Source organism: Rattus norvegicus, chromosome 2 (assembly GCF_036323735.1).
Source record: "Rattus norvegicus strain BN/NHsdMcwi chromosome 2, GRCr8, whole genome shotgun sequence".
In the NCBI taxonomy this organism is placed as follows: Eukaryota; Metazoa; Chordata; class Mammalia; order Rodentia; family Muridae; genus Rattus; species Rattus norvegicus.
In genome coordinates, this window is record NC_086020.1 from 198,000,659 (window position 1) to 198,025,029 (window position 24,371).

The following is a 24,371-nucleotide window of genomic DNA, read 5'->3' on the forward strand; positions in this document are numbered from 1 at the left end:
CAAAGTATCACTCATCTCCACTCTCAGACTAACAGCATATCTGAGAAAGGACAGGCAACATCAACCACTCTCCTATGAGCACATCCAAACAGATGTCTACTTGCTGCATCTTCAGGCCAGTATACAGCAGTATAGTACTTATCAGTATAGTGTGCTATTTCAGTATACAGCAGTATAATACATATCAGTATTGTGTGCTATTTTAAAGCACAACTTATGATGGTTAGACTGACTTCTCTGTAACACTGAGGCTCACTAAGAAAAGCTTAACCTAATAATTTGGGTTCATTATGGTGGGTATAGGGAGTGATCTATAAGATGGTATAGTACTTACTAAGACAAAGACAACACAGACAACCCAAAAAAGTTATAAACTTCAAAAGAAAAATAATTATAATTACTTGTTTAATTGATCTTACTCATTTTTACTACCCAAAGTTGAGTTTCCTTCTGAAAATGTACAGTCTACACACTCAGAAGTAAATACCCTAGCTGCCCTCCCTCCTTCCCACACCTAATTCAAAATTCCCTTCTCTCTCTTCAATTACAGGAAATTAAAAGCTACCAGAGCACTACTATGACCCTATGGTTAATTGACACTGAGCTACCAGAGCACTACTATGACCCTATGGTTAAGTGACACTGATCAGGACCATAGACTACGGTTTATTATATTGTTCTAGTCAATGTTGTAGTATATTCTTTAGTCAACACATTCGCTTGGCACTAAGTACCCACTTCATCCTACGGAAGATGCTGGAAGAAATAAGGCTCTCTAAAATCTGGGTATGTGCTCTGGCTCCCCATATAGTAGTAACAGATGGCTTTGCGATGAACTTTCACTACTCCACTAGGAACATGCTGGCTACTATAACCACACACACAAACATGGAAGTCTACTTGTTGTATCTTTAAAATCTAAATTTCAGGCCATTTTAACGTGCTATTTTAAAGCAGCTTTTCAAATAGTTAAGTAGATATGATGTCTTTCATCTGTGCCTTATCCAGATATTGTTTAATGTGGGTCCTCTAAAAATTAGGTTAGGTCAGACAACTTATTAACTTTGTTATTTCACATACCTATCTAATAGCCTTTAATTTCCTCAGGAAGGTTCTCTCCTAAGGGTGAAGAACTAGACTCAAAGGTAAACAGCAAGCACTAGGAAAACAAATCATTAAGAAAGCATACCTTAGACGCACATGGAAGACTAGCCTTTCTAACTACTGCGACTATCTGAGGGCCCAGGATCACTCTTCTCGTTTTCTGAGGTATTTAAAAACATATATATTCTGTCCCATTGCTTTTCTAGCATACTGTACACAGAATTTTGCAGTTTAGAAATTATGGGTAGCATATTTCTTAGGTAACAGCACTGAGCCAAAAAGACTATCAGAAACTAGACAATTTAACAACAACAATTACTAAGATGTATATTAAAACGCTAAGGCTCCTCCATCTTTTCTAACCCTTCTTCATACATCTTCCAGCTGATCATTTCCTTAAGACTCTACCACCAGCCAATGCCTTCTCAGAGCATAGACAAGAAGTCGGAACAGTCAGGCACCCCTCCCCAGTGTAGCATCTTTTTTTGATTCTTAGCAGAGACCAGTCTGACTCCCATTTTTAAATATATCCAAAAAAACCCAATAAACATCAAACAATATTGTGAAATAAGAAATACCCAAGTTTACTATTTTTCACTTCAGTTAGATAAAATGTTTCCTAAAGGAAGGCTGGAGAGATAGCTCAGTGGTTAAGAGCACTGGGTACTCTTCCAGAGGTCCTGAGATCAATTCTTAGCATCCTTATGGTGACTTACAACCATCTGTAATGGAATCTGATTCCCTTTTCTAGTGTGCAAGAAAACAGGACATTTATATACATAAAATGGGAGGGTCCTTTTCTTTTTAATAACTTGCCCTCAAACATATACATCAGAGAATACGAATTGAAAAAGGATCATTTTTGAGCTACAGAAGCAAACTAGGTACCTTCAGCTTCTTTCATTTTCTGGTACAGAAACGTTTTCTGAGACCTAGCTGGTTTTGGCTGTTCCCTGTCTTCCTTCTGTCTCAAGTTTCTTAAGTTCTCAGTCTCCCCAGATGGGGCCTGAGTTTCCAGGAGGGAGTGGGTGGGCAGACTGACTAATCACAACACACACATCCTTCCTCCACTGTACCCTTTTGTATGTCACCAATAACACACACTACTAGAATCTAATTCCACAGACAAATTATGCCTTTCAAAATGAGACTCAATGTGATACTGTGTCAAGGCAGGTAAGTGTGAAGAATGAGGCACTCTCAGGCCCATATAGCTGAGTTACTGAAACCATGAGACAACACTTGAAAGCTTCCCAAAGCAAAAGTGCTTTTTTATCACCAGCCTCTACACGTTTTCTTCAAGAGATAACTTCACTGGTCTCTACTGTCTCCCTAAGACCTGCAGTCAACCAAGCAGCTGCCAACCAAAGGTAAAAATAGCAAGTTAGTGACTTTTTATTCTGTGCTTTGAAGGAGGTGTTGAAGTAGCACAGAGGTATCCTTCCTAATCTTCTAAAAAACACAATTTACAACATAATGTAAAACACATTCAGACCAACTTTCCATGTCTTCTTAGCCTAACTGCCTTACCCTCATACCATGCTAGCCTACCCTCTCCTAACATGCAACTACTGGCAGCTCTAGATTTTAAGAGAAAACTAGCACTAGTGACTGCAGACTCCTGTTCCATAGAACATATCCTTACTTTAGTACCACTCACCCAGCACCACTACTGGGGCTTTCATCTCCCCAAACTTATCGTTCTTAACACAGGAAAAAAAAACTTCAAAAGATATATATATATATATATATGTATATGTATATCTGTCTCTGTGTGTGTGTGCATACTTTCATATAATAGAGGCAAAAAAGGGTACAAACATGAAAATTCTAATAAATTCTTTGGAATTCATCTAGAATAAAGAATTAAGATACTCTCCTACCAAATCTCAATGGCATTATAAAATTTAAGAATAGGTTGGGTGTAGAGGTGCACGTCTTTAATCTCAGCACTTGGGAGACAGAGGCGGATAAATCTCTGTGGGTTTGGGACCTGTCTGGTGTACATAGCAGGTTCCACAAGAGCCAGAGCTATATAGTGAGACTGTGTCTCAACAAAACAAAAACAAAAACCCCAACAAAACAAAAAAAAAACCCCAACAAAACAAAACAAAAAGACTAGTCACTTTTCACATTTGAAAACATTTTATTTCTCACTACTGTGAATGATGCCCGGCATGCGTATGCCATAGAGTACAGTGGACATCAAAGAAACACACTGAGCTGTTTTACTGTTGTGATGTTTGTTTGTGTGTCTTGTCCTTTCACCTTTATGTGAGTTAGAGGCACGATAGGCTCACAGCCCAGGAAGCAGTGAACAAATAACATTGTCTCAAGCAAAGTGGAAAGTGAGGACAGACACCCATGGCTGTCCTGTGACCTCCACACTGTGCCACGGCATGTACACATGGAAATACACATTTCAGGAAGGATATACAGTCGAAGTACTGTTTACTGGAAGCCTGCACAACCAATTTGATACATTAGCTTAGATTTCCTGTGCTGGTTGAACTCATTTGTGTTTCTAAAGATTTTTAAGATTTCATTTTCCCCTCATCTATTAAATCTTACCTTGACTATAAAATAGAAATGATTTAAGCTTTACACTTGTATCCAGAATCTCACTTCCCTCCACTCTATTTTCAGTGGTTTCTGTAGGTTTTTATGTTGGCTTTCTTCCAGCAAATACATGTATACCTTCTCATTTTCCTTCTCTTACTTTATCAAAAGGTATCAAGCTAAAATATTCTGCATATTCTGTTCCTTGTTGGAAGTCACTTTGTTTAGATTCATAGAGCTTGTATTAAAAGTCAGGCCAGTAGCACACACCTATGATCCATTCCAGCTGAGGCAGGAGGATCACAAATCCCAGGCTAGCCTGGGAAAGACCAAGTTAGTTTACTATATTCACCTTTCCCTCTATGCCAATGATGCTAAATAGCACCTTTAAGTTAAACAGACATATCCTACTGCAAGCTAGGTGGACATGCTCTTATTTTTTAGAGGAAAACTTGTCAATTGCTTACAAACAGGCCTATCTGTACACTTCACACAAATGTCTATGGGAGGAAAACTTAACAGGAAGCAAACAAATAGTGGATAGACTTAAAGAGATGCCTGCTCACTTGGTTCTCTGGCCCCATTGGATAATATCTTAACCCAACAAGAGGAAGGTAACAGTTAAAAGCAAATTTTTCTTCCTTGGCCTGAAGTACAGCTTATGTGAGGTTTAAAAACCAATTACATTTTAAATTCATGCATTTGTTCAGTGAGTCAGTGGATCATGCTGAGTCAACGCAGCATTTGGGAAGGCTAGACTCCGTCTGTCTACCTGAGATGAGGAAACAGAGTCTGCCAACCAGTGTTTAGGTGGCAGACCTGTAAGCAGCTACCGATATGTGGCCATCATGTTGATAAGAACTCATGTATTGAGGGCTAACAAGACAGGACCTACATCACTTTTTTTTTTTAAAGTTGCCATCCATTAGTTGCTTCTCATAAACTTATAGACTCAAGCTGTCAAAATATGAAATAAACCTGACTTCCAGGAGCCCAAGTTACCTAGTAACTATGTAACAATTACTTCTAAAGGAGCCGATGGGACCTTTCACAATGTTATCCTATAGCTGGGCTACATGTTTTTAACTTGAAATGATAGAGTGAAAGCCCTACTGATTACTCTAGGATGAGTAATGCTAAATATGCCACACATCTACAGTCCAGACGGACCAGCATGTGTAAATTCGGGTTTTCCTGAGTCCCTGGTCTTTTGTTGTTTTCTAACCAGTGGTATGCACAGGAGCACAAAGATCAAGTTTTCTTGCTAATACTGCACAGCAAATCAAAATACACATTGAATTTTGTTTAAGAAGAGCTATTTTCTCAATAAGTAACATTGTTGGGATATCAGTAATCTAAGCAATTTTCAATTTTTAAAGAACTCCCGATATACAAAGAACCAGCCTCACAACACAGGGAGTACTAGATTTGAATTTTTACTTAAAGTTGATGAGAAAAGAAGTTTAAAAGCAACATGTATTACTGTATTAAACAATAAAATTATTAATATCAGGGTGGTGATAGGGCTCAGCAGGAAATAGTGAATGCTAACAAGTGTGACAGAGCAGAGTTCAATCCTGGGACAAATATGGTGGAGAGAACCAATTCCTCCTACAAGCAGTCCTCTGACTTCTACATGCATATCCACCCACTCACATACATACATACATACATACATACATACATACATACATACATACATATAAAGAAATAAAATCCAATAAGTAATAAGATCCTAAATACCCAGATTTCCTTGACATTTTTACTTTCATTGTCTGTCTCAGATTAATGGCTATGGTTTACAAAACAATTTGTTATTTAAAAAAAAAAAAACAGCATTATCTAAGGGTTGCATGTTCACAGTTGCAAAAACAGGATGGGAAGTAGTTGGGGTTACATGATTTGCTAAGGCAACTTGACAATGAAATGTAAAAGAACAAAAACTAAAAACAAAAATCCCAAACAAGCCACAAGCTCAGTAGCATTTCTTCTTTTGGAGCTAAGTGGGGAAAGCAGTCCCCAACTGTTTCAAGGGTTAGTCTACTCAAGACTGTGGTTGCAGAAAGGCTGAGAATAATTCCAGAACAATTGTGAGTTCCAGGGAAAGCAACATACATTTTTACAATAAGTGAAAGACAGGGGAAAGGAAGGATGGAAGAAAGGAAAAAAGGAAGGAAGTTGTTTTATGTTGCTAATGCCCTGATATTATTGAGATGCTAATGTGCAGAAGGGCAGGGTTTAAATTCAAGCCCCACAGGTTAAAGCTCTCCTCTGAGTCTTGCTTCCTTGTTACAGTGTAGACAATGTATGGGTAATCCAATGCGGACCACTTACTAAATAATTTCCTATTTATATCTCAACTATCTGTATTAGTATAGGGAAGATTCCAATTCGGTGTGGTTAAAACTGACTATTGATTTGTATGTTTATGGGAAGAGGGTTTACCTGAGAAACTCATTGAGTATTTTCAGGAGGTACCATACTTTAAAATATGCAGCAGAAGTGTATTTTAAAAAAATTTACTGCTAAATGGTGACAAGGAAACTTTTCTCTAAAATGCTAACATTTAGTATAGAGAGCAGTCCCTGAAATTGAAAAGATTCCTTTTATGTTTGTAGTAAAACACTCAAAAAGCACCCTGTGAAAGTCACTTTCAATCGCGGAATATGTTAGAAAGACCCAGCAAAGTTAAATCTTCACAATATAAAAAGTTACACTGTTGGCCATGCTGGCATAGACCTTTAATCACTGGGAAGGCAGAAGCAGGCAGATCTTTGTGAGTCACAGGACAGTCTGGACTACAAATCAAGTTCCAGTCAGAATTACATAATGAGACCCTGTCTCACAGAGACCTCAAGTTTGATTACCAGAAACTACATGATGGCTCACAACTATCTGTAATGGGACTGGATTCCCATTCCAGGTGTGTGTGGAGACAAAGCACTTTTAGACATAAAATACATGAATAAATAAATCTTTAAGAATTATATTTAATTTGGTTAAGGTTAAAATAAATGTAGTTTATTAAAATAAATGTCACTAATGAATTCTTACTTCCTAATATCACAATGCTACAGAACCATATCTACAAAGTTATTATAAGGCTATTACTTTTTTTTTCCCCCCCGGAGCTGGGGACCGAACCCAGGGCCTTGCGCTTCCTAGGCAAGCACTCTACCACTGAGCTAAATCCCCAACTCCGGCTATTACTTTTATTGAAATCATCTACTTTTAAATAACAGGATATGTGATTAATAAATCTTGGTTTCATTACTATGTTAGGCATGTTAAGTATTTATTAAGTGATCTCATATGTAGAATCTAAAAAGCCAAACTCATATGGGGGAAAAGGTAGTTAGGTCCCAGGGTTGAGAGAACAAAAAGACACAATTCTGATGTCCTAAAATGAACAGACCTAGTAGGTCTATTCTTAACCTCCCTAATGCTGCAACACTTTAATACATTTCCTCATGTTGCAGTGACCTCCAACCATAAAATTATTTTCACTGCTATGTCATAATTAATTTTGCTACTGTTACAACTCTTAATGTCAATATCTGATATGCAGCTGTTGGACCCAGAGGTTGAAAACTGCTGCTTAGGGGGGGAATACTTTCTGGAGAGCTGCAGGGATGCGCAACAGCGTGGCTAGCAGTGTGCTGAATTTTTTACAAAAGGTAACTGAAGAAATAGTTATGTTAACTGGCTTGATCACAGTCATCTTTTGATAGCCTGAACAAACACCACAGTATATAACATTGTACTCTTTGAGTACATTTAATTTTGCCCATTATATCTTTAGAAAGCTGAAATAAATGAAGAAAAAAACCTGGAGTATTAGGTTACAGGTTGAATAGAACTGTAAAATAGATTTTAAAAGCCCCAGAAAGTGAGGTTTAAAGTTCCTTTGGTTATTTAAAAATATTTATATTTATTTTTATTTTTCTGTGTATGAACAGTTGTGGGCCTTGGATCCCTTGGATCTGGAGTTACTGGCAGTTGTGAGCTGTTTGACTTAGCACTGGGAATGAGACTCTAGTCCTCTGGGAAGGCAGGGAATGAATGCTCATAACTGCTAAGCCACTCCAACCAGTAAGTGAAGATAACAGGCATATGATTAAATCTCTGAAGTTTTAATGCATTACTAAGCAAACCATGAAATATCCTTTTGTTAACTGCATGCTTCCTGTTTTCCCACAAGAAAGCAGTTAGAACTGGAACCAGGTAGAGCCTCCTGACTTCTCTAGGAAGGGATGAGGTTCTGTTAATGGGAGCCAAGTCTACATACAAAGTTAACTTGGAACACTCTTCTAATACCCCTTATTTGGCAGTCTTTCAATATGGGCATGGAAAGTTCTCAAAAGCTTAAATTATTATTTAAGCAATCCCCTAAGAATTTCCTTCAAGTAAAGGAACATTTGGGCTATGGTGATCCTAAGGTCAGCTTAGGATCCAGTCTCAAATGGACATGCCTACCTACTGAGTTCTTTTTCAGTACCCCAAAGGAGTTCCACCCCTGTTCCTGCAGCACTTATCCTGAGGAGGAGGCCTGGCCATTCTTTCCCGTCAAACACCAGAGCCACATTAACACCAGCGTTAGATGGTACCATAGCTCATGAGCTTATCAACTTTCTAAGGCCTGTCTTCCCTCCCCAGCACATGCTTCCGTCCATTCTTTAAACCCACAACTCTGCAATCTTTAACTATACCAATCTGTGCTTTTCTTCCGAAGTCAGAATTTCACCAAGATGTTTCTCAAAATCTTTAGAATACTATTATTTTCAGTCTAAGAGTTTATAATATAAACCAACAAGTTTAAACTCTTTACTTGACTACCCAGAAACTAGAGGTAAGTGTATGTACAATGTGTTAGAATTATACTTAGTATTTCAAAAAAAATTTAGACTCGAGAAATAGTACTAGCTTAGAGAGAGGCCCGGTGTTCCCTATTTTTCCTATAGATACCCTCCAGCACTCTGTCGTAAATGGCCTTCCTGTTTTGATAAAGACTGTTTAGGAGATAAAGTCCAAAGAACACAGCTAAGGGCTTTCATTGACCCTAACACATCCTTAATTCTAGATAAGCAATCATTCCAGGTGCTTAGGTAGCCAGGGTCCAAGGACAGGCTTCAAATTAACGAATTTTCCTTCTATTTAGATCATTTACTGTTTTTATTTTTCTCTCTCTCTGGAATATGTGCACAGTTCTAAGAATGCTCCAATGGGTAAGGGAATCTGTAGTAAATTTAAATGACCTAAATAATCTCATGGGAATCTGTAGGACTTATCTGTAGTTGTGTCTAGCACAGGTCCTATGACAGGAATTACTCAAACTTGACTTCTGCTTCAGACTCACTCCAAATACGTGAGAAAAGTAGCAGGAAGTTATTTTTCTGATCTCTTACATGGTGTGCAAGGTTTCTTCCTTGGGAGATGGGTCACTTACATAGATAGTGACTGTAATCCTACCCCAATATTTAATTTCAAAATAATTTTTGGCAGCTTGGTCATTCAAAATGCCAACCCATTCTCCACCAGGTGCCCTATCTTCATGTCCTCTCCTACCGTGAATAAGTATGTCTAATTTAGAGCCCAGATAATAAATATTCTGAAAAAACTCCCTTTGTGACAGTTATCTTTCACATTCCAACCCCAGGAAAGGTACTGATTTAATAATCAATTTAAGGAGGACCCAAAAAAGCAAACAATTACACTGAGTTTGCCAGGCTCTTGACAAAGCGCCTCAAAAAATGCAGTAAATAAGTGGGTTAGGTATGCTTTTCCCTCAATTAAAACAAGCGAAAGGAAGTGGAGAAGCTACCTTTAATACCAACTACACTTGTTAGCACAGGCCATGCATATGAGAGATTCATAAAGAGTTAGGAGAAGATGAGGATCTATCTAAAGAAGACAGAAGGATTTTGTTTATTTATTTTTTAAACGTGGTTTAGTTCAAATTTAGCAAAAACTGGCAATATGCTCTAATTCCAATCATGCCCAGTTTTCAGCTAAGCCCCTCTATGGAATCAGAAAAGAATGTGCATAATTATGAATCCATATTCCCCAAATAGGAAAATGCAAGGGCTAAGATTAGTTTTATCAATCACCCATTCCCAATTACAAACCGCAGACAAGGACTTCTCAATCCAAATGTTTTCCATGTACCCTTTAGAACCTGGAAGCATCCTTTACCCCACTTACACTAAGAACCAAGTTTTTGTTAACCTTGATTTACTCCCAACTGGCAAATAAGAACAGAAACCACCTCCAGAGTAATGTTTCCTCCTGGGAAATACTGGAGAAGGGGTGTAGTGAGGTCAGCCCCTCCAGGATTTGTTTTTCCTTGGACTTAGCCTACAGCTTATTACAGTGAGAACATGATGTCCCTGATCAACTAAGTCTCTTTCTGTTACAACCCTGAAGCAAACAGATTCTACAGCAGCTACAAGGCTGTTACCAAGGCCACTGTATTGATCAGTGTAATTAAGATTCACAATTCATCAAGTCCAGCACAACAAGCCAGCTGGGCCACTCTCTTCATATTAAGCCAACACTGGGAATCTTCCTGTCTTGCTTGCTAAAAAGTCTGGAACTGATGCTGGCACTAAAAACTCAAGTACTGAATTAGAAGCTGGAACCACCTGGACACGAACAGAAAACTGAATCTGTTACCAGAGTAACTGCATGTATCTGCCATCTCTACAAAGCACTTATTTCACTTTTCGAAACAGGGAATTTTGAAAGTCTCCCTTTCCCTCGAATCTTGCCAAAGTCACACATTTTACGTAAACATCACAAAATTTAATGCCAACTAGGACCAGAAGTTCATGGTTAGGACAGCGTTGGCCCATTTCCAGAAGACTGTAATTCTAGAGGTATGCTTCAAAGACAAGTGAGCATCAAATTGTTGGGCGTCAAATTCAGCTTTCGGTTCAGCTGAATGGACACCCAGCATTATACAGTATGAAAGCTGGGAAATTTGCTCAGCATTGCTAGCAAGGCTGTTAATATTGTCAGGGCCCTACCATACATTCCAAATCCAGCTGTTCAACTTTTCATTATTTCTCAAACTTGCAACTCCCTGGGGACAAAGTTTCTTAAATCCAAGATACCAGTTTCAACCTTGAGCAGAGGGTCCCTAGTGCTTAAAATGTTTGCTCCAATGGTGAGAATTTCAAATTGCCTCCTTTATTACATGTAAGGATGGCGCTAGGCTGACTGCTTTATGTTTCTATGCTACTAAGCTAATAAATGAGGCGGCCATGGAGTGTGTATTCTTCCCTTCCCTTCCCTTCCCTTCCCTCCCCTTCCCTTCCCTTCCCCTGCCTACATTAGAAAGAGATGTACTAAATGAGTGGAAACTCTCATTACGCTCTCTCCTGCAGTCCCTTAGTTACTGCCTTATCCATTATAAGGGAGGTATAAGTTCATAACAGTTCTGGCAATAAAAAAGGAAAGCAAGTCAGTCACCACATGAGTCCAACTTATTTTCTCCTGGGGACAATCACTTCCCAGTATTTGACTTAATAAACATTCATTAACAGTACTGTGTGTCAGACTCTATTTGTGTGAAGCATGGTCCTTGACTTCAATAAGCTCTATCTAGAGAAATCAAATGATAAGGTTCATATTTTATCAGTTCAGTATTAAAAAGTTTGAAAAGTACAGTTTCCTATGAAGAAAAGTGAGCAGAGACACTTACCCAGTGTTGGTGAAAATCTGGTTTCTGTGTATAAAAGTTTCTGAGTAATACTCTCAAGGCAATAATGAGTCCCAAAGAGGAGGGTAACAATACCACCAGCCCCAGCTTTATTCCACACCACAAACACAAAGTGCAAGCTAGAAACAAACATTTTTTTTTTTAAAGCAGATTCTAGATCTGTAAAGAAGAGAGATACTAGGCTTAGGAGGCTGTCTACTTAAAGCAAGGTTTTAAAGTCAGGATCTATGAATGGGTTTCAGGCAGCCCTATTAAACCCTCTAGAAGTAAATATGCATTTTTGTGCTCCTCTGAATTTTTCTAAGGACAGAAACAATTGTTTCATGAAATTCTTCAAAGATTGAGGCTCAAAAGATTATGCATTATGCATAGTCTAATGCAGCAACTAAAAGGCAATTCCTCAGACAGGCCAAAGTGAGACGATTCTAATTCTCTGCCTTCTACACGTGCTCTGTATGTAGTCACCTCTTCTAGACTTAGAAACACAGACGAAGGTTTACATTTTAAAAATTTAAAATAAACTTCTACATCTTCAAGATAACATTAACAATCTGATTAAATAGCAACTAAGCAGTAAAAGGCTAAATGTTAATATGCCACTCAGCAGAGTCCTGTGTCCTTCCTTCTGAGATGGCAGAAACTCAGAGAAAGAGTAATATTGTGAAAGAAATTCTGAAAGAAAGAGATATTTAGAGAAACCTAACCATCAAAGGAGATTTCATCAATAAATTAGACATGGGGGTTTATTTATGGAAAACCAACAATCTGACACACTGTCAGTCTCTGAAGCTCCAAAGACAGTTACTGTCTGCACTACAACAATGTAGCAGATTTGTTTTGAGTAACTGCCAACATTTAACAGTGTTCTCCTTCAGTTGTGGTACACTTCTCCTTACTACTAAAGGAGTGCTTCTCACTTCAGGCTTTCCTGACAAACATACTTCCTGAAAGCACTTATAAGTTGTGAATAAGCTTTATCATGTAAGTTATAGCACAGCAATCAATGTGGTCCCATGAAAACTGCCTCCATAATTCTCAGTCAAGAAAAAATGTCTTCCATTATTTCTCATGTCTACTATGGGACAAGACTACTATCTTTTCATGTTCTCTAGGTGTGAGGATGTTTATGGAATTGCTTATGATAACCTGTATCACTAATGATCTTAGCCTTCAAGGTTAACAACATTTTTTCATTATTTCTTAAGTTTTATCTTCCCAGTATATGGCATTTATGACCCCCTACAAGTCACAACAAATGCTCACTGAAAAGAGGGGACAGGGCCAGCAAGATGCTCAGCAGGTAAAGACAGTTGCTGCAAGCCTGACAATCTGTGTTTGATCGCCTGGACCCACAAGACAGAAGGAAAGAATAGACTCATGTAAATTATCCTGACTCCTCCATGCACACATATCCTCCCTCCATAAGTTAATGTACTAAAAATTTTAAGGAGGGAATAAAATATACTTTAAAACAATTGCTGTTGGGGTTGGGGATTTAGCTCAGTGGTAGAGCGCTTGCCTAGCAAGTGCAAGGCCCTGGGTTCGGTCCCCAACTCTAAGAAAAAGAAAAAGAAAAAAAAAAAAAAACCCAACCCCCCCCCCCAAAAATCCAATTGCTGTTGCTATCTTAACTTTCAAATGTCTTTCAAGTTCCAAAAAACAGACATTAATTAGGCAAATGCAGAAACTGAGGCACATGAGTTATTCACTTAAGGGGATACTGATTAATAGTAGTTGGCTTCTTGACTGACAAATATTCAAGTCTTGAATCAAACTAGCAAGCCCTGTAATACCCTTAGCACTGGAGTAGCCATCCAAGAATACAAAATTGGGCATCATTATAGTTGGGAGAATAAGAAATGCTTTTGCTCGATGGGCATATACTGTACCTCAAACAAAGCAAACAATAATTAAAACCTGGCAAGAAAAGCATACTAGAATCTGACCCGATTGAGAAGCATTAAAGTCACCTATGACCCTAGGAATATCCTGAGTTCCAGAGGGGCCCCAGGAATGGGAATGATCCAAAGATTACCCAGTTTAGAGTCAAACTGGGATCCTTTTGGATGAAGACTGCGCCATTTTAAAGAGACCCTTTTCTCACACTATTCAGTACCAAGCCAAGTTCTCCTGCACCCTCCTCACCTTTTCCATACTTTATCACATTACACATGGAAGAGGTTCAAAGTGACCGAAGTCATAACGTCTAGGAGCTGAAATTCTGAGAGGGAATAAAAAACCAAAACCAGTTACCCAGAATTTACTACATGACCTTGACTAGTCCTCAACTGGCCCATTAACTAAATAAATGCCTCCTATCACCATCATTAAGGGAAGGTAATTAGTCATCGTAATGCATTTTAATACAAGTACAATGTACGTACCACACAACAAAACTCAAAGAACAAGATTAATAACATGAGGACACATATACTAGCAAATGGAAATTTACAACAGGGTCTTCCCACACTCCTGGCAGAGACTTGCTTATTTTAGCTAATGGAAAATGAGTCTCTAAAGTCATTAGCACTTGGCTTCACAATAATACTCATTTGTGATATTCCTCTCAGAAAGAAGAAAAGAAAAAGAGATATTTACTGGTGTTGGCATTTAGCATCTCAGCTACTGGTTATCTAGATTGGCAATTAACAATTAAGTACTATATGCTTAAGTACTATATGCAAGGTACAGAACTAGGCCCCATATGTACACTGGTAAATGAGAGTCCTTGCCTCTATGAGTTTACAATGTATAATACAGATTTTGGCTTATCAATATTGACTTGCAAGAATATAGTTACACTGAAAGAAAAAAAGGAACAATAAAAATGACCAATACTCTCTGGAGTAGTTAGACAAAAGGTGGGCTTATGGTAAGAGATAAATAAGAGTCAGGGGGATTCAGCTATCAGGGTTTCCAATTCTTTCCCTTAAGTCATCCAAGGTACTGCACGAAAGTATTTTGCTTGTAAGAACTCTAACTTTGTATTCAAATAGTGCAGACTGCAAAAGGTCACTTCTCCAACAAAGCAGTCAGGAGAATGAGAGCACTAAAAATGAGGTCAACTGGATCCCTTAGGATCAAGGGATCTTCTATAAACCCTTTAAAGGTGTTCTTGGTAACAATCTCAATTGTGTGAGAAAGCAGAGCTAAAACACAGTGATGACTTCTTTTTCTGAGACCAATTAGTTTCCTGGAGGAAAATAAAGTTCTCTCAGGCACTGAGAGCAGCCTAACTAGTTCAGGTGCAGGAACCTTGGGGATTAACTATCTCTGCAAACCTTGCTCTGCTGAATTTATATCATCCCTGAACCCCACAAATACCATAGGTAGGATGAGCTTTGAAATGACTTTAAACAAGAGGGAAATATTTCAGAAAGGTCACCTCTTGCTGTTGGTAGACTGCTAATTGGGTACCAGGCTAGAGGAAGGTCAGAGAATGTTTGACAGAAAGCACTGGGGATCCCAATCCCACCACTGAGAGAGCTGGTTAGACTCAGTCCTCCTTGGATCACCTTTTCCAAGAGCAGTACAAGGATGTCCTTTGAGCTCAACCCTCAGCACAATAGGCTGAACTTGTTCTGCTTCAGTAAGTGCAGTAAAGAATGAGCAATCATTTCTTACCACCCACCTCTCCAACCCACCCAAGCTTCTTTCTGGAGGGATGTCTAAGTGATCTATTCACATGACTGGGATCAGCCCGCATCCATGTCAGTGTCTACTGTCACCAACCTCTAAATTTTCCTTTCTCTCATACTTCCTAACAAGTGGAAGACTGAAAGGAGAGTATCATTTTGCCCTTCAATCTCTTGTTGCTTTTAGAACCTTCAGCTGCACAAACCAGTTCATATAGTTCTTTCCTCTTGCCTCTAAGCTATCACGCAGTTGTTGGTGAAACAGCCAATTCTTCCCCAAGAGATGCCTTGAAAAAGCGCTGCCTGATTTCCCCCACTCACCTGAGGGGAAATTTCCTGCACACCCTCATCCCCTGGACAGGTCAGATGAGTCGTTCACCCCCTCCCAATCTCGTCTTCAAGGCCCTCCTCCATCCAGGAAAAGTCTGTCGCGAATTTAAGGCCTGGCCCTGTCGGGCTTCAGAAAGATCCAGGAGGACTCCGGCCGAGGGACAAAGAAAAGCGAGGTCAGAGCGGCCTCTTTGGCTCTAGATAGGCCCATCGCCGCTCACCGGCCACCCCCTTTATCGTGTCAATGGTCCTGAGCACCCCAAACCTTAGCCCGAAGTCCCGAACTACCCGAGTCCGGGCCCGGGGCTTGCTCGCGCCCCTTCCGCGAGGGCCCTCGCCGCCACCCAGAGCCCCCGCACCTTCTTGGGAGCCTTGGTGACCGTGGCCATGAAGGAGTACTTCTCGGCGTCCTCGATCTCCTTGGCCTGTTTCAGCTCCTCCCCGACACCGGGCAGCGGCATCGCGTCAGGCATCGACATCCCCCGGCCGGCCCGGCCCGCGGCTAACCCGCCGCCCCCGCCTCTTCCCCTCACGGGCGCCCGCCCGTCCGCGCGGCGCCCTGGGCCACGCGCTCGCCCGCCTTCCCGCCAGGCCCCGCGCCGAGCTCCTTGGGCTTCCGAAGGGCTGTGACCCGCGCGCCTTGTCGGCTTCTCAACCCAAGCCTGCCGGACAGCGACGGCGGCCACAGAAGAACCAGAAGCAACAGCACGCAGCTCCGACCTGCCCGCGCAGCCACCTCCGCCACACGCAAGCACGCACGCAAAGTAAGGGTAGAGGGCGGAGACGCCACGTCAAGTACTGGCAGCACCAAGGAGGGTGGGGAAAGAGGCGGGGAGAAATGGCGCGCTCTAGTGACGTCATCACGCTAGACCGGGCCGCAGGAACCGCCCCTCCTTTCCTGCTCCGGGATGATTAGCTTCCAAGGGTGAGTAGTTGTACCTTGTCTGCCGCCAGGTGGTGCCATCAGCCCTGTTGAGCCCTGTGTGGTTCCTATAAAGATGCCACAAGACTGAGGGTCTTGGGACTGCCAATTCCCCAGGAGACCTCGGAATGCGGAGGTGAAAGGGCGTCGGGAATCGGGAAGATGGCATATCAAAAGCAATACTTGGGAGCATAAGCCAGAATTCTATCGGACGCATTTTCCGGCCCTCCATGGGAAAATTCAGTGTTGGAGACCTACTCACTACTCACTGGCGGCCCACACACACCCTGGGCCCTTTGGACCAGAAGCCTATTTCCAGGGGACAGTGTTTGCTTTTTGACTTCACAGGGGGCAGAACAAGCTGAGAGTAGTCTGGTTTCTACACAACCCTTTATGACCTCCATCACCATCTCCTCCTGGGCCTTGTCTGTTTACAAGACCTTCTAAGGGCTGCAGTGCTGATGTGAAGAGGTCATTAAGATAAGGTTGATGGGTGGATCAGAGGGCAGAGAACAGGGCAGATTGAGAAAAAGCCACAGCCAAATCTGTTCTCTTGCTCCACGCACTCTCTAGGCAGTAGTCTTTCCCTGCCAGCTCCACTTGCAGTGAGTGTGCAAGTGCAGGGCATTCAGTTTGGACTAGCACAGTCTCTGGGTTCTACTGTGTACAGTCTCCCGTTAAAGGCCCTGGGATGATAGAGGTGTATGTGGCATATTTATGTTTCCAAGAACTCATCCATTTGAGAAGGGAAAGCCTGTTTGTAAGCTGGGGTCAACTGAGGTATCTTATCCTTTGAAAGCCATTCAGATGACATTGGCTCCAATTCCTATGTCCTGTGGAAAGTACAATGCTGTCCCCAGGATTTCTGTGAATTACTGAGGGGACTTAGGTTTTCATGGTCACCTTTGGCCCTAGTCTGCTGCCTCATCCGAAATTTTATTCACTATTCCAGTCTTACTGTTTCTTTAGCTCTTATAGTCAAATCGGCCCCTTTCTCTTTCCAACTCTCACCCCTAGACCACAAAAATGAGGCTATAACATGTAGCAGAACTTTTAATGAAGTTTTGTGGGTCGCAGGGGAGAGGTTACATCACACAGCAAACAGTCTTCAATTACATTTTCTGAAATGTTCCGAAAAGAGATTTCAGCCATCTCACCATTGGGATTTCTCAGCGGCCACAATCTCCCTCAAGCTCTCTAGTACACTACACATCTAGCTGCCTCCTGCGACTCTTTTTTCATTCCTTTGCTTTACCCTTCTCTCTTGGGTGGACTCAAAGAAGCCAGATTCTTCTCTACTATGCTGGGAGTAAGTCTTCCTGAGGACCTTTCCCCTAATTTCTTCTCTAAGTCCATTCTTTTATATCCATCACCTCACTGGGTTGTAGGTTGTTTGTGATAGGGTCTCACTATGTAACCCAGGCTGGCCTTGATCTCTTACCCTGTGCCACCATTCCTGACCTTACCAGGTTTTAAAGACTCAACTTCATCAAGAAAAAAGTGGTCTTAAAAGACACTACCCCTCCCCCAATATTCCAGTGCTCAAGGTTTCTGGAACCACTGAATTCTTGCTATGAGAAACCTGTGGATGTTTGAAGAGGGCTGTTGAAGTACCTCGAAGGATCACGATGTCTTAAAATGTTAGCATTCTCTCATGTGCCCACTCTTCAGAGCAGTCAGATTTCTCTCCTTGGGAATTCTATGGCCAAAGGGGACAAAGAGAAGAAACCAGAACACTAAGCTCAGCCATACAGGGCCAGGCAGGCCCTTTCTCTTTAGAACTGGGGCCTGGGAACCACAACTGGCCCACTCAGGAGCTTTCATCTTTTTGATTTTGTTCAAACTATTATTGGAGCCCCTGGATTCAATTCAGCTGAGTCTTTAGAAATCAGCTAGGAACTCTCCCCTGAATTAAAAAAAATATGTGTCTTGAGACAAATCATTTTTCAAGCACTGGCATATCTATATTTTGGATTTGATTTTTTAAAACAATTTTTTTCTCCAGGTTCTTTGTACTTTCTCTGCACATTTTGGTCTCCAGGCTGTGAGCTTCCTGGAGATTGAAGACTATACATCTCTTATACTCCTTCAGAGTCAGGAAATAGAGGATTGTCCTAGTTTCAGGTTCACTGGACCAGACTTAGAATAGAACTTTATTGTATGACTTAGGTCAAGATAGAGACCAGCAAGTGGTTCCACTTACCAGTGTGCCTTACTGGACAGGAGGTCTTAGGGGAGATGGACAAGGATGCTTAGTCTAAAGGTAAAAAGGGCACCCCTGTGATGCTAGAGAGGCAATAGGTCTCTGTGATAGAATCCAGCCTAAGGTCATGGCGTTCCTGAAAACCAGCTACTGCAGAAGGCCATGGTGGCCATCATCTCCCCAGGTGGAGGCTGGAAATCAAAGTGCTTACCCAGTCAAAGAGTTTGGCAGCATATCATCCGTGAGAAACACTGCATGCTGCCTACCTCATGCCCAATCCCGAGACAGTCTCACATGACTCAACTGGAAACTGCCACTTCTGGATGCCAAGACATGGCTTGTCTTTGCCTGTTCCCTCACCTGACACTACCTGTGCTATCAAGCAAGCTACATCCTCAGGACACCACAAAGGCACCCAGACTAGAGAACCATCCCTGTGCCAGTGTTTGTGAAGAGGAGGGATCTAAGGACAATACTACTAGTTGTAAGTGGTGGTAGAAAGTTTTCCAAAGGTCTGGAGATCAGAGAGAATCCTGCCCTAGAAAGGGGTAGCTGAAGGACAAAGATGAATCAGAAGATCACATGACTAAAAGTGTTGCAATGTCTCACATGGGCTTGCTATGCTTAGTCAAAAATACTTAGTCTACCCCAAAATTAATTTATTCTTTATTTATAAAACAAAGTCATGATGATTTGGCAAATGCCACATATTACATACAACAGTGGTTCCATGGGATTATTATGGAGTCACACACGGGTACACACATCTGTAGTCCAAATAGTCAGGAGGCTGAGGCAGGAGAATTACCAAGACTTCAAGACCAATCTGAGCCTACAATGTGAGTTTGAGGCTAGCATGGGATATGTAGTGAGACCCTGTCTCAACAAAGTCAACGACACCAAAACTTGGTTAGATTTTTGTCAACTTGATACAAGCTGGAGTTATCTGAGATCAGTACCTCAACTGAGCAAATGCCTGATTGCTTGTAGCCATGTCTGTGGGAGCATTTTCTTGACTGATGGTTGATGTGGGGAGCCTAGCCCAGTGCAGGCAGCCACATAACTAAGCAGGTGGTCCTAGGTGGTATAAGAATGCTAAGTGAGCAAGTAATGGGGAACAAGCCAGGAAGCAGCACTCATAGCTTGTGCTTCAGTTCCTGCCCCTAGGTTGCTTTATAATGAATGGGCTGTGACTAGGACATTTATGCTGAAACCCTTTCCTCTGAAAATTACTTTTTGGTCATGTTCTTTATTATAATATAAAGCAAACCAAGACTAAAATCAAACTCAAACAAGATTCTAATGATATCAAACTATTCCTATAATCCTGTGACAAAGCTACTGTAGTAGTTTTAGCACTGCACATTCCACAAAGGTTTATGGTGATGCTAATAAACATACCTCTTGATATGTTTATGTTCTTAAAGTATTTACCATTTTTCTACAGCCTCTTTCAGTATTCAGCAACAGTAACATGCTGTACAGCCAGATGCAATGGGTGTGCTATACACATTGTGTGTAGGGCTGTATGACCTACAATCTTTGAAGGTATACTGCATGACGCTCACACAGTGCTGAAACTGCCCAGCGACACAGTTCTCAGAACGTAGGGTTAACTAGGTTTTAAGTTCCATCACTGTACTGGATGCTGGAGATATAGTAGGAACAGTGGCTTGAGAAAATAATAGGCTAAGGCACTGGCTTTTAGCTGGGTACAGGTTCTGTGGGTCTCAGCGGATGAACGGAAAGGGATTCACAGCCAGAGATGCTACATGTGCTGTCTTGATAGTAAACAGATGGCTATGATTGAGAACAGAATCCAGGCTGAAGACACAGCCTTAGGAAAAGCGGGGCATTGAGACAGCTTATCATGCCATGGAAACTGTCACTCTTTTACTGTGTTTAGGACATAAAGCTACAGAAGCACAGAGTAAAGGCTGAAGCTAGAGACAGATCCAATATGGCCTGTTGCACCATGATGGGTAGTGCTGGTAATCACCAATTTGGAGAACAAAGGAGGAAAAGTGAGCCTTCTTGGAGAGGCTGATCAGCTTGAAATATGTTGACTTTAATGTGTTTGTGGAGAGCGCTGTCCCTGAGTCTTAGAGAAGCTTTGTTTGTGCTTCTGTACCCCCATCTAGCCTGGGACCTTACCTAAGAAAGACTATACTTGTTCTGTAGGCCTTTTGCTTCTTGTCAGCAGACCTTACTTTAAGGGCCTGTGGTAGTTTGAAAATGCTTGGCCCGTAGGGAGTGATACCATTAGGAGGTGTGGCCTTGTTGGAGGCAGTGTGTCACTGTAGGGGTGGACTTTGAGGCCCCTCCCACTGCAGAAGAATCAGTCTTCTCCTGAATGCAGTAGAACTCTCAGTTCCTCCTACACCATACCTGCCTGGACACTGCCATGCTTCTGCCTTCATGATAATGGGCTGAACTTCTGAGTCTGTAAGCCAGCCCCAATTAAGTGTTGCCTTTATAAGAGTTGCCTTGGTCATAGAGTCTCTTCACAGCTATAGAAACCCTAAGACAGGGCCTCATAGTTGTAGTGATGTGAGCTGCGGGCAATACTAGAAAGAGGAAAACCCTCGTCCTCTTTCTGCCCTGGTTGTTGCACAGCTCTTAGAGGCACCATTGACATGTTTTTTGATGTGTTGTGTCAGTCCCCTTGAAGCAGTCCTCCAGATCACCAGGGGCAGGGCCATATAAGAATCCTGCTTCCTGTTTCACATTGTGCTGTCTGAGTACCCCCTTACCCAGACTCTGGTTCTTCTATTTCAGCAACTCTAGCAAGAATTCTTCTTCCTTCACAGCTCCCTCTCTGCTTATTAAGATAATCATATTTGCCATGTGCACTAGGAAATTGTTATTACTAGTTATTATCTGAACATTACAGGGCAGACCTACAAGGAGAAAACCTTTCATCCGTACTTCTCCGTTCATTCTCTTCTTATTAATTTGTAGATGCTCATTTGCACACCTGTGTTTGGTAAGTGCCTGCAATTGTGGGTTCTGCTCTGTTTGAATTACAGTATTTCAAAAACTTGTTACCATGCGCAGAGACACTTCACATCCTTGCCATTGCTTATGCTGCTCAGACATTTCATCCGTCACCTTAAGACTTTAACTGTTTTGTTTTGTTTCTGTTACTGGGCATTTTGAGTCGTTTCCAACTCACTGCAATTGAATTTCGTATTTGGGAGTGAGGAGTTGGAGAGGGTGTGATTGGCTTTCAAGCAAAACAGACAAAGCTGGATCACAGCACAGAGAAAGGGAACAAAATGTAAATGGCAGAGAGCCTTGTTCCTGCCAATAGTGATAGTTTATCTAAGGTACTGGATTAAGGACCGCCTTGCCTGAGGGCATCTGAGATTCTGTGCTGAGGACTTGAGAACTTCTGATGGCTGACTCTGTCTCTGTCTGTATCTGTCTCTCTCTGTCTCTCTGTCTCTCTCCGTCTCCGTCTCCGTCTCTCTGTCTCTGTCTCTGTCTGTCTGTCTGTCTGTCTGTCTGTCTGTCTCTCTCTCTCTCTCTGTGTGTGTGTGTGTGTGTGTGTGTACCAGGATTCTGGGTGGGTGGAGATGAGGGCTCAAATCTTGACTATGCCCCCAACTTGGCCACAGGGATCTTAGATCTTTCTAGATCTCTTTCCCCATGCAAAACAAGATATAGCTCTCCACCTAGGGCTTGTGATGACTTAATCCAATCAGATAACAAATGCAAGAAAGCTTGGAGAACATTACAAAAAGTAATTTATTCGGGGTTGGGGATTTAGCTCAGTGGTAGAGCGCTTGCCTAGGAAGCGCAAGGCCCTGGGTTCGGTCCCCAGCTCCAAAAAAAAGAACCAAAAAAAAAAAAAGTAATTTATTCAAACATAAGTTACTAAGATGTAAGTCCCTCCTCAAAATAATTGGAGGTTTTAAAGGAGCTGCTGAGAATTTGGAATTCTGTCTATGCCTTGTCTTCCAGAATTCCAAGAATAAGGGTAGCCTGCAGCTGGAATTGATGGTCTGTGCTCATACAGAGCACATGTTTGCAAGTGAATTGTGCTTTTCTGATAGGGGAAACTGAAACTGCCTGAGCCATGGGTAACTGTCACTTCTCTGCTTCAAACTGGGTCCTGAGCCTGGCCACTGTGTGTCCAGCAGCCTCTGGAAACGTCCTTAAATGATGGCCTGGAGCAAAGATCCTGACGAAGCTCCTCAGTGCCCGAAACTGCCACCTTCTAAAGACAAGGCCAGAAAGGTAGCCAAGGTTTGTAAATACTGCTGTGGCATCAGGTCTGATAGTTTGTTGTGCTACTTAGTGTATTTTTTCTGTGCCTCTGTGGTGTGTGTGTGTGTGTGTGTGTGTGTGTGTGTGTGTGTGTTGCGGAGTTTACGATAATAGCAGAAATTGTGAAACTGCACTTGGACTTCAGCTTCTGCCTGGTAAGTCACTTTAATAACTTTTGACTTAGGACAGAAGATGTGCCGGGGATCCCACAGAAAACAAACCAGACACAGTCCTTATGGGGCTTTAGAGTTACATCAGAACATTGTCAGAAAATCTGGGTCCCCCAATATATTATCATAGAGGTCAGTTTGTCTTCTCTCTCCTGCCTCATGCTGAGAACTATTTCTCAGGAGACCGTGTCAGTTTCAAAGGTGGGAAGGGAACAGCAGGCAAACTCTTGAATTCAGGAAAGCTTGCCCACCCTTGAAGCCCGAGTGAGTTTTCTACCCAGAATATACCCTCTCCCAGTATGATAGTGAAAAGGCTAACAGGGTGGGAGTGCCAGCTTGCCAGGATCAGAGACTGTGCCTCCCACAGTCCTGAGTCCTTCACCCTCTGCCTGTTACCTTTCCTTAAGACTGCAAGTCTAGTCCTGGAGTCGAATGGAGAATGGTTGGCTAGACCAGTTAGCTATCCTGATGAATAGACTCCAGAACATGTGTGGTGGGGCTAATGGAAAGGCTTGCTTGACTAGAAAGGCTTAGAAGTTGGATGGAATACGGTAGGCAGAAGCTGCAATTTCTCACAGCTCAAGCAAACAGGGCCTTTTCTACCTGCAAGGTCCCACCCACCGTGTGGCTGTTTTCTTGGGGCCAGAGGAGAGAGGAGTTGTCTGCTGGTATTGTGGAGTCTGCTGCTGGGTGGGAGTCAGCCTTCCTTACCCTCTCTGGTGTACAGGGCGGGCCCCATTGCATCACCCTCGGAGTCTCTGCTCCTGGCTTTGCAGCCAGCTGGGCCCCTAGAGGAGGGACTCTCCCTGTTTTTCAACAAACCATTAACCATTTCACCCTCCTAACTCATTATGCCAGTCTGGATTTCCAAGGTTAGCCTTCACACCTCTCTACCCCGAAGGTGGTAATTCTCTTCCTGCCCACAATGACAAAAGGTTCTGCCTATGCAGCTCTTGAACAATTGCAGACTCCATCATCCCAATGCAGCCCCAGTCTCTTCCCTAGGAGAAGAGTTAACCTCCCTCATCCCCACCCTCATCACTTGTCCCATTCTGCAGTGGTGAGAACAGAGCTCCCAGGCCTCCAGCATGAGCTCATGCCACTTCTACACTCCAGAGTCCCGACAAAGGGTCAACAACATTTTGGGCTAAGAGCAAGTACATAGCTCAAGCCAGAGACCAGGAGCTTGAACATTGGCCTGTTCCCAAAATTCCTCTAATCATTTTCTGCAGCCCTACTTAGGCCTTTGCCTTATTTGTAGGATCACAGGGATGGGATGGGTGAAATGAGGTCCCTGGAAGGCCCCAGGGTCAACTTAAAGAGAGTCCTGAGGACACAGCGTTTCCTTGTTCTTGTAGGGCCCAGACAAGGAGGTATTGAGTTGGTGGGCATGCACTGAAGCCCAGGACACACTCTTATTCAGAAGTCTTATCTCCCTCCCAGTCCCAGCATTCCT

The 24,371-nt window shown here is 42.1% G+C and overlaps 1 protein-coding gene and 1 long non-coding RNA gene across 5 annotated transcripts in view; one reads left to right on the forward strand and one right to left on the reverse strand.

Moving 5' to 3' along the window:
• The window catches only part of Ahcyl1 (adenosylhomocysteinase-like 1), a 34,436-nt gene extending 18,324 nt beyond the window's left edge, over positions 1–16,112 (reverse strand). The window contains exon 1 of one of the 4 annotated variants that reach the window (XM_008761405.4): positions 15,708–16,112. In XM_008761405.4, the coding sequence (XP_008759627.2) occupies positions 15,708–15,827 (120 nt within the window). In that variant the 5' untranslated portion in view covers positions 15,828–16,112. The other 3 variants (XM_039102707.2, XM_006233166.5, NM_001108561.1) reach the window with 3 other exon arrangements.
• A 25-nt stretch (positions 16,113–16,137) lies between these two features.
• The window catches only part of LOC120100914 (uncharacterized), a 49,630-nt gene continuing 41,396 nt past the window's right edge, over positions 16,138–24,371 (forward strand). The window contains exon 1 of the long non-coding RNA XR_005501202.2: positions 16,138–16,273. This is a non-coding gene — a long non-coding RNA (uncharacterized LOC120100914). The remainder of the gene's footprint in view (positions 16,274–24,371) is intronic.